At 36.2% G+C, this 8939-nt stretch overlaps 1 protein-coding gene across 1 annotated transcript; it reads right to left on the reverse strand.

Annotated features, from left to right (window-relative positions):
* Window positions 1-4314: 4314 nt before the first annotated feature.
* Window positions 4315-5308, reverse strand: LOC144843750 (uncharacterized). The gene has a single exon (XM_078700680.1). It carries the CDS (start codon window positions 5300-5302, stop codon window positions 4319-4321), a length of 984 nt encoding a protein of 327 aa, XP_078556806.1. The 5' UTR covers window positions 5303-5308; the 3' UTR covers window positions 4315-4318.
* Between the last annotated feature and the right edge of the window lie 3631 nt (window positions 5309-8939).

An 8939-nucleotide genomic window follows, 5' to 3' on the forward strand; every position in this document is an offset into this window, starting at 1 on the left:
TTTGTTTTAGTAATTTAACTTTTATTGAAGGCCTTTACTTTTATGTGAACTGCAATGTGATTTTAGTGATTCAACTGAATCGTGAACTACAATTTATTTGTTTTAGATATTCAAATATAAATTATAAAGGCCTTTACTTTACGTGAAATACAATCTGTTTTAGTAATTTAACTAATTATTTATGCTATTTATTAATCATTTTATCAAATTTAGGTGCGATTCAATGTTACTATAGGAGGCCTACCAGGGAAAGGTAACGGGACGATTCGGCCCTGAGACGATTCGGCCCGGGACGATTCGGCCCTGGGACGATTCGGCCCGGGACTATTCGGCCCGGGACGATTCGGCCCTGAGACGATTCGGCACACTTACATTTATCGGCTTTGATAAGCATTTATAAGCATAAAATAAGCTTTTTTCCCCAAACTTTATTTTCAGAGAGACTATGGGGTAGCACTACTAGGGATAAAGATGCAATAAAGCAAACATTTTGAAAACATTGTCGAAAATAATCATTTTTTAGTCACGCGAACGATGTAAACAAGTTACGCCCTCTGTTGGCCGCTTGGCGAATGCACGAAATAAACAAGGTTTTCGAAGTAATAAATTGAATATAAAATTACGTTTTTTTAGTAATTTATTATATATATTATATCAACTTTGTCAATATCAATAAAATACGGATTGTTAAACACCTTTAAAAACTTGATAAATAAAAAAAAAATGAATATGAATTTGGTCTAAAGTGAGACGTTTCGGCCCACAAAGTGGGATGTTTCGGCCCAAAAGTGGGCCGAATCGTCCCACCAAAAGTGGGCCGAATAGTCCCGGGCCGAATCGTCTCAGGGCCGAATCGTCCCTGAACCCAGGGAAACACCTTTACTGTTTATCGATTATTTCTGTTGCTTGTTCTATTTATAATTATAAATGGTGTCTACTACGACCGAAATATAAGTAGGCTACGAAAGTTGATCATTTTGTTCAAAAATTAACAAGATGCAGTTGTCATGATATATTGTGATACAAATCGTCACCGTCATCACCACGAAGTGACACTAACCTAAAAATCTGTAATTTTTGAAAACATTTTTTTTCTCGATATTTGTTTACTGTTTTGGCCTAGCCTACAGCCTATAGCTACAGTAGGACCGGGTCCTCCTAAATACCAAGACCTACCAAGACCTACCAAGACCTACCAAGAACTACCAAGACCTACCAAGACCTGTCAATTTAAAGTGTTAATTTAACGAAATATGATATATATAGACTTCTAATAGCATTTCCAACAATAAAACCTCAATTTTAGCGCTAAAATAACACTTTAAATTGACAGGTCTTGGTAGTTCTTGGTAGGTCATACTAGTTGACGCAATACGGACATTTGTGACGCAATGTATGCATCAACAACTCAGTTCATTTCACGAAGCTTGTCGATTATTTAACATTTTCGTAACATTTTTGGTGTCTATATCGCGCTGAATACGGACATTTGTGACGCAATGTATGCATCAACTCAGTTCGTTTCGCGAACGCGAAGCTTGTCGATTATTTAACATTTTTGGTGTCTATATCGCGCTAAAATTAAGGTTTTATTGTTGGAAATGCTATTAGAAGTCTATATATATCATATTTCGTTAAATTAACACTTTAAATTGACAGGTCTTGGTAGTTCTTGGTAGGTCTTGGTAGTTCTTGGTAGGTCTTGGTAGGTCTTGGTATTTAGGAGGACCCGGAGGATCTGGTCGCACACTCCAGAACATTGCATTTTATCAAGAAAAACGGTAAGTTAATTACTTTATTTAAAGAATTTTAGTCCGCTCAGGTATCCGTCATGTCGAGGCCTATTATATATTTATTTTATAATTTATAAAACAGTAATTTGACACACTTTTTAGCCTACTAGACCTAGCTAGTACCAGCTAGGCATAGTAGGTAGGCCTAGCTAGGCCTACTTTACTTTTCTGTGACGTTTAGGCATAGTTAGCTGGCCCAGATCTAACTAGGCTAGCCTCTGACCTGGCCTACATTATTCGGTTAGTAGGCCTAGGCCTAGTTAATTAGGTCCTCTAAGCCTAGCCTAGGCCTAACAAACTAGAGTGTGTATGCCCAGGGAATAGTTAATAGTAGTAGTAGTAGTACAGTACTACTACTTGGCTAGAGTAGACTCTCTAGGCCTAGGCTAAACTACTCTGCTTGATTTTTAACAATAAGAAATCACTGTTAAAATGTGTTTTTTGTTTTCAGAACAGTTTCAAGAAAATAAGATAAGGGGGAACAACCGAAATTCGATCAACAAGCAATCTATCTACATCAATTTAAGGGAGAAGGTATCAAGTCCAAGGAAGGTTTAAAAAGTGGAGGTGTATGCAGCCTGTAGCAAGTGTTTATGTTATATGAACATTTTAGATGATGTGTACATCACAAAAAAATGAATTGAATAAATTAAAAAGCATACTGGTAATAGAAAAAAATAATGTAACGACATTGATTAAGTATTTAATGATTTATAACAATAGAGAAAAATCTTTGATATAAATTAATACTGGCTTAAGTATTGTATTACTGAATTATTAATTGTTCAATGTTGAAAAAATAACTAATATTTATATGAAAAAATATGAATATGTACATTATGCTTACTGTACATTCCAGATAGGCCTATTTATATGTCTATGTAATTTGTAGTTTTTATTAAGAGTATTAAAGTAGGTCAACCTATGTTTTTAGATTTATTTGATGTGGTTGTTTCATTTATAAATAACGTAACCCTGTCTACACTATCAAACTAGTTTGCACTAACGTGTCACTTCGTGAAACCGCAAATTCCATTTCACCGCGTATTTCTAGTGCGTTGGAAGTGGCACTACTGTGTAATTCATAGCTTTCCAATGCAATGATCTTACATCATAACAATTATGTATGGTCCTTGATAAGTGAACCCTATTATATATACATTACAAACATTCATGTCTATTTTAAGTCCTGCCTGCACTATCCGACTTGCTTCATCTTCAAGCGTAAACTACGTAGGGAAATGAATTTTTCGGTTTTACGAAGTGACACTAATGTTTAACTTTAATTTACTTGGTAATTAATTAATATTATTACAATTAAATTAAAGTAATGTGTAGCTGGATTGTCTAACTTTGTATGTATGTAAATTAAAAATCTTTGTGAAATTTTTTGAAGACGAAATCGTGTGTTTTGTGAAGCTCGTTTCTTCAATCGCGTTTTTCTCGAAACGCTGTTTTTATCAATTACGCGGTTAGTGTCACTTCGTGGTGTCGACGACGAAATGTTAAAGCCCCGCTCACTGTCACCCACGTTGATAAACTATGCTCATGATGACCCCTATTAACGGTTTCCTCCTGTGTGTAACGTTCAGATAATATATATAATAATATAATATGTATATTATACGTATATACTGTACAATTATATTATTTGCATTAATACCAATTGTTATAATACCAATTGTTGAAAGTTTTTACATCATTACAGAGAGAATTAATGTACATTTTGTTTACAAATAAATAAATCTATTGAGTAACTTTTCCCCTTTACGTTCCTAACCACCGATTGCTGTCAAGTGTCCATACATCATTACTGACAGGGGACGTAATCAATCATAATTGGTATACATTTCGCATCTTACCAAACTTATTTTCAGTTCAGGTTCAAATCTCACACACACATTCGGCGGAAGACCGAATATAATAATTAGCCTATATTGTTCTCTATTCGTACATTTTTTAAACTCTAATTTGCTACATTACCCTGGAAGCGATATTTCTGGCGTACCTAATTTATGGACCACCATGAAACATCACAAAATAAACATACAGTACTCATCAGTCATATGCATAGGTGTCACCCAGGCTTCAATTTCCAGAGGCGTTGGTCATGTTTTCGAGGACCATTCGGGTACACCCACTAGAAGGTGCGCGAGCGAACCCTCTAGTAAACCTTAATTTATCTTTAAATAAAAATAATAAATTATAATAATAAACACAAGTCATATTACACAATGTGATACAGTAGTTCTGATAATTACTTCTTTGTAGCCCTTTTCCTTAGGTTGATTTTTTTTTTTTTGCTTTCTGGGGTGGATTTTCTGGTGATGTTTCCTTTAAATCTTTATCAGTTCTACTTTCACCCTGCTCATTTGAGCGAGAAACAGTGGTAGCCCCTTTCTTTTCATTGTTACTTTTTGAGTTTTGAGTGGATGAAACAAAAAAATCTGTTACCTTCTTCTGTTCCTTGCCTTCACTTGATTCGCTAATGTTCTGTTCTATCTCGGCCTCACAGTCTTTTTCTTTTACATTTTCTTGTTCTTCGTCAGATTCACTTCCGCTGCCGCTGTCATCTGCAGTATCTTTAAGCTGAATACTTCATCAATATCCACTTCTGTGTCTGAATTTGGGTTTGCATTATCATGTGATTTATCTTTATCTGTTATCTTTAAGCCTTTATCCGATGTTTGATTTGGTATTGGAGTGTGCACAAATGATTCCCACATACGGTTAATATAAGCTCCTGTTGATCCCCTTGAGTTTGCTGATGTTTGCTGTTGGCCTATCTCAGTGTTGCAAGTGTTCATAGTATGACCTTCTTGGTGACATTTAAAACATACTCTATTAGCCTTACATTGATAAGCCTTGTGTCCATTTTTCAAGCATTTGTTACATTTGATCTCTTGTCCTTCATGAAACACACGAGCTTTGAAACCATTTAAAACAATTTGCCTAGGTATGGGGGATGACATGTCCATTCCAAAGACAGCTCCATCACCATTAAGCCAACTTGTCAGTTGTCCATTGACTCTGATTTTTTGCCTCATTATATCACTGACTGGTTTACAACCCAGTGTTTTTAACCGGTTTGCTATCTCGGAATCCGCTACAGACAACGGAATATCTTTAATGAGGATTCTTGTACTGTCTGTTTTGTTATATGCAAGATAAAGATTAATATCGAACACTGTGACATTACAATTTCTTATGTTTATACCGTTCGTTATTAGTTGCACTCTGTCTTTTCTATCATTGACATAAATTCTCCAGAGATTCCGGATTTTCTGAACACCTACGATGTGATCGGCGATATAATATTTGCTAATGTAATGCATATCTTCATCTCTAAAGAACGATTTATCGGCTGGAATTTGGTCTGCTTTTAAAAACACCGGCTTCACACCTCCTTGTTGTTGCGTTGTTTGCATACCGGCTTTGTTTACTCGGTTGCTCATAGCACCCACTGACGCAGTAGAAGCGGCGGGAGTTTTCGGTTGGTATGTAGCCATTCTGCTACGTTGTTGGATTTAACACTTTAAACTTGAGTATATTATCGTAATATACCAAACGACAAACGTATTTTTGTTCAGAATCCTTAAATAAATCAGGATTACTGACATTGTTGCCTCTGCTTCTGTGCCTAATGCTGTAATGTCAGGTACACTAAAGAGTGATGAAGAAGAATGGATTTCTGTAAAGAAGAAGAAAAGGTCCGATAACAAGACTAAAGAGGGAACAGCTTTTGGTCTTAGCATCAAGGCCAGGCCTCCTCCACCAATTCATGTTTATGTTGGAAATCTTGAAGCGAATACCTCTGCAAATGACATTAAGTCTTTCCTTAAGGACATGCATGATATTGACTCTAGTGTGAACAAACTTACCTGTGAAGTTCCTGGTAGTTCATCTTTTGAGGTGATTGTTAAAAATGACAATAGTGTAAAATCTGCCATGTTTGCTACTGAAACCTGGCCTGCTGGCTCTTACGTTTTAAGGTTTTTTGAGAATAAATTAAATCATAATGGAGGAAACTAGAATAAAAATTGTATCCTTCAACTGCAAATCCTACAAGTCAAGGAAGAAGGAGTTACATGATTTATGTGAGACACACTATATTGTTTGCATACAGGAGCACTGGTTGCTTCATGAGACATCCAGATGTTAATTGCTATGCTACATCAGCTGTTGATAGCACTAAATTGCTCATTGGCCATCCTGTATAGAAAAGCTTTTCAATGTATAGTGAGGCGGTTTAACTGTGAAGACAAGAGACTAATAGCAATTGAGCTTGGTTCCGGTGCTGAAAAAACACTGCTTATTAATGCCTACCTTCTGTATGATAATGGTGAGAATATTGATGATTACTTTAGATATTTGGGTAAAATATAGTGGCTTATGTCTGAATACACTACCAGCAATTCGATTGTTGGAGACTTTAATGCGGACCCTCAAAGACCTTTCGGACATGAGCTGTTGAGTTTTTGTGAAAATTTTATTCATGTTGCTGATGTTGATAGCATGGATTCTAACACGTTTACATATGTTAGTGATTCACATGGATCTACTGCATGGTTGGACCACATTCGTTGTTCATCCAGTGCAGTGGCGGATCCAGGGGGGGAGGGGGAGTGTTCCCTCCGCACGCCCCCCCCCCCCCTATAAATGTGGAGAGAAAAAAAATTATCCTACCATAAGGGAAAACAAATGGGAAAAAAGGCGTAAAAAAGAGTAAAGTACTTTCACTTTTGATTAAAACAGATTCAGCGCCGTGCTAATTTACTTTTTATTAGAGGTCACCATTGCCGTTGCTGTCTGTAAATTTCTAAGAGTTGCGAAATGAATAGCCTATTTTCACCTGAAACGCATTTTGGTCCCTGGATGTAACATGATATTGACGCATGTATCGTACCCATACTCGGGGCAGAACGATTCGTACAAAGGACACCGCCATACAACTGCGTAGGCCTACCCATTGTTTAGATCGCTGGCAGTCAGCAAGCATAAATAAAAGTGTATATACGTCAAAATTGGCACGGCGTGGTTACCTACAGATCATCATTATAGAGGATAATAATGTTAATAATAATATAGTACACTAACTGTGGTAACTGTGTACTGTGGTAGTATACATTAGCAACTGATTTTTTTCCTAGGCCACCCACTGTATCAATACCTATTTATATTTATATATTTAATTTCTTCAACAAATTGATGTAAATAAATATTGAGCTATATAATAAGCATTAAGTTTGCGCTTTTTTTCGGGGCTTCCCCTAGATGTACGTTCGCATTGAACTTGAACGCAACGCAATCAAAACTAAATACTGAGTGAATGAAATCGGCAACAAAATGTTATATCGTCCTGTAATTAGTCACGTGTGTTTATTGGAGGGAAAAGTATGATCGTTTTGCTCATTGGCAGCATGTGTCTTTTCCTGCAAATTAGAGGTGCCATTTATCATGAATTTTATGTGCGAGAGTACCATTTTGCCGGCCATCTGGGGCGTCATTTAATAACAGGTCCTGTCGACGGCCCTGGACAGGCACCTTTTCCCGCAATGTACATGCAAACGCGGACTTGCGCGAAACGCCCTGTTGCGATGCTTTTACTCAAAATAGGCCTATAGGGAAAATGTCACCCTTTAATAGGCTAGTACCTCAGTTTTCATATTTAAAATATCAATTTTTAATGCATTTATTTAACGTGAGAGTGCCATTTCCGACCATCTAGAGGTGTTACATTTTCAAAATCGGACTCTCTACTTTTGCGCCCCCGCCCCCCCCCCCCTTTCACAAAATCCTGGATCCGCCCCTGCAGTGTATATAATAAATTGAGCCACATGCTAGTTAATATGGATTGTATTGGCTCAGACCACTTCCCACTCAGTTTTGAATATGTCATCGATATCAGTGAAGATGCTACCTGTGCTGATAGTACCGGTAGTTCTTGTAAATGTCAAGTGGGATAATGTGAATGGTGTTTCAGTTGAGATACATCATAAGCGTACCGAGGCTCTTTTAAGTGATATAGTCTTTGACTTAGATGCTTTTGCTTGTAATACCCAGGGATGTGACTGCATACATCGGGATGCCATCTCTAAGTTGTATGACGACGTAATTAGTTCATTGAAGGATGCCTCCGATTCCTGTTTACATTAGGCTAAGCGGAGAAGCATTGATGTCATCCCTGGATGGACTGACAATGTCAAGGACCTGCATGAAATTGCAAGGGAAAGTTTTCTTTTATGGGCTACAAATGGGAAGCCCAGAGCTAGCCCTTTTTGTTGATGATTTTATTAATGCTATTAAGAGTACTGCTCAGAGTTTCCCCCATATTACAGATGATGAAGTTAAAAAGCATGTTCTTAACCTTAAATGTGGAAAGGCTGCAGGGTTTGACATTTTTGCTAGTTCTAGAGTTTTTATTCTTTTATCTTTATGTTTTAATGCTATGATTGGTCGTGGTTACGTTCCACCATCCATGACTAAAGTTATTTATTTATTTATTTATTCTTTATTTTGACTGGATTGCATTTTCAGTAATGCAGTACAGCTTTAAATAATGGTCCAGTTACAAGTTTAAAAGTAAAGAAAAATTATAACATATAAAAATACAGAAAGATAAACGGATAGTAGGCCTAATTAAAAAGATATACAGAACAGTTAAAAACAAATTTTCTTTTGTATAAAAGACATTTTTTTATTTAATAAATATTTTCCCAGTTACTTTTGTTCTAGTTTCAGTTGGTAAAAGATTCCATTCTTCTGTTGCTCTGTATTTGAAGGTTCTTTTACCTTGACCATTTTTCCAATTTGGTGTTATTAATGTTTTACAACTTTGGCTACTGGTGCATTTGGGTGGAGGGAGTCATTAAACTTGAACATTGAGGATAAATATGATGGTGATTGACCATTAATCCATTTGAAAGTTGTAAATAGTAGATGTTCCCTCCATTTAGTGCAACCCAATTAAGTGTTTTAAAAATATCATTTATTGGTGTTATTTTAGTTCCCATTATTAAAAATAAGACTGGTGATATTTATTTATTTATTCTTTACTTTGACTGGATTGCATTTTCAGTAATGCAGTACAGCTTTAAATAATGGTCCAGTTACAAGTTTAAAAGTAAAGAAAAATTATACCATATA

Source organism: Antedon bifida, chromosome 5 (genome assembly GCF_963402885.1).
Source record: "Antedon bifida chromosome 5, ecAntBifi1.1, whole genome shotgun sequence".
Lineage (NCBI taxonomy): Eukaryota > Metazoa > Echinodermata > Crinoidea > Comatulida > Antedonidae > Antedon > Antedon bifida.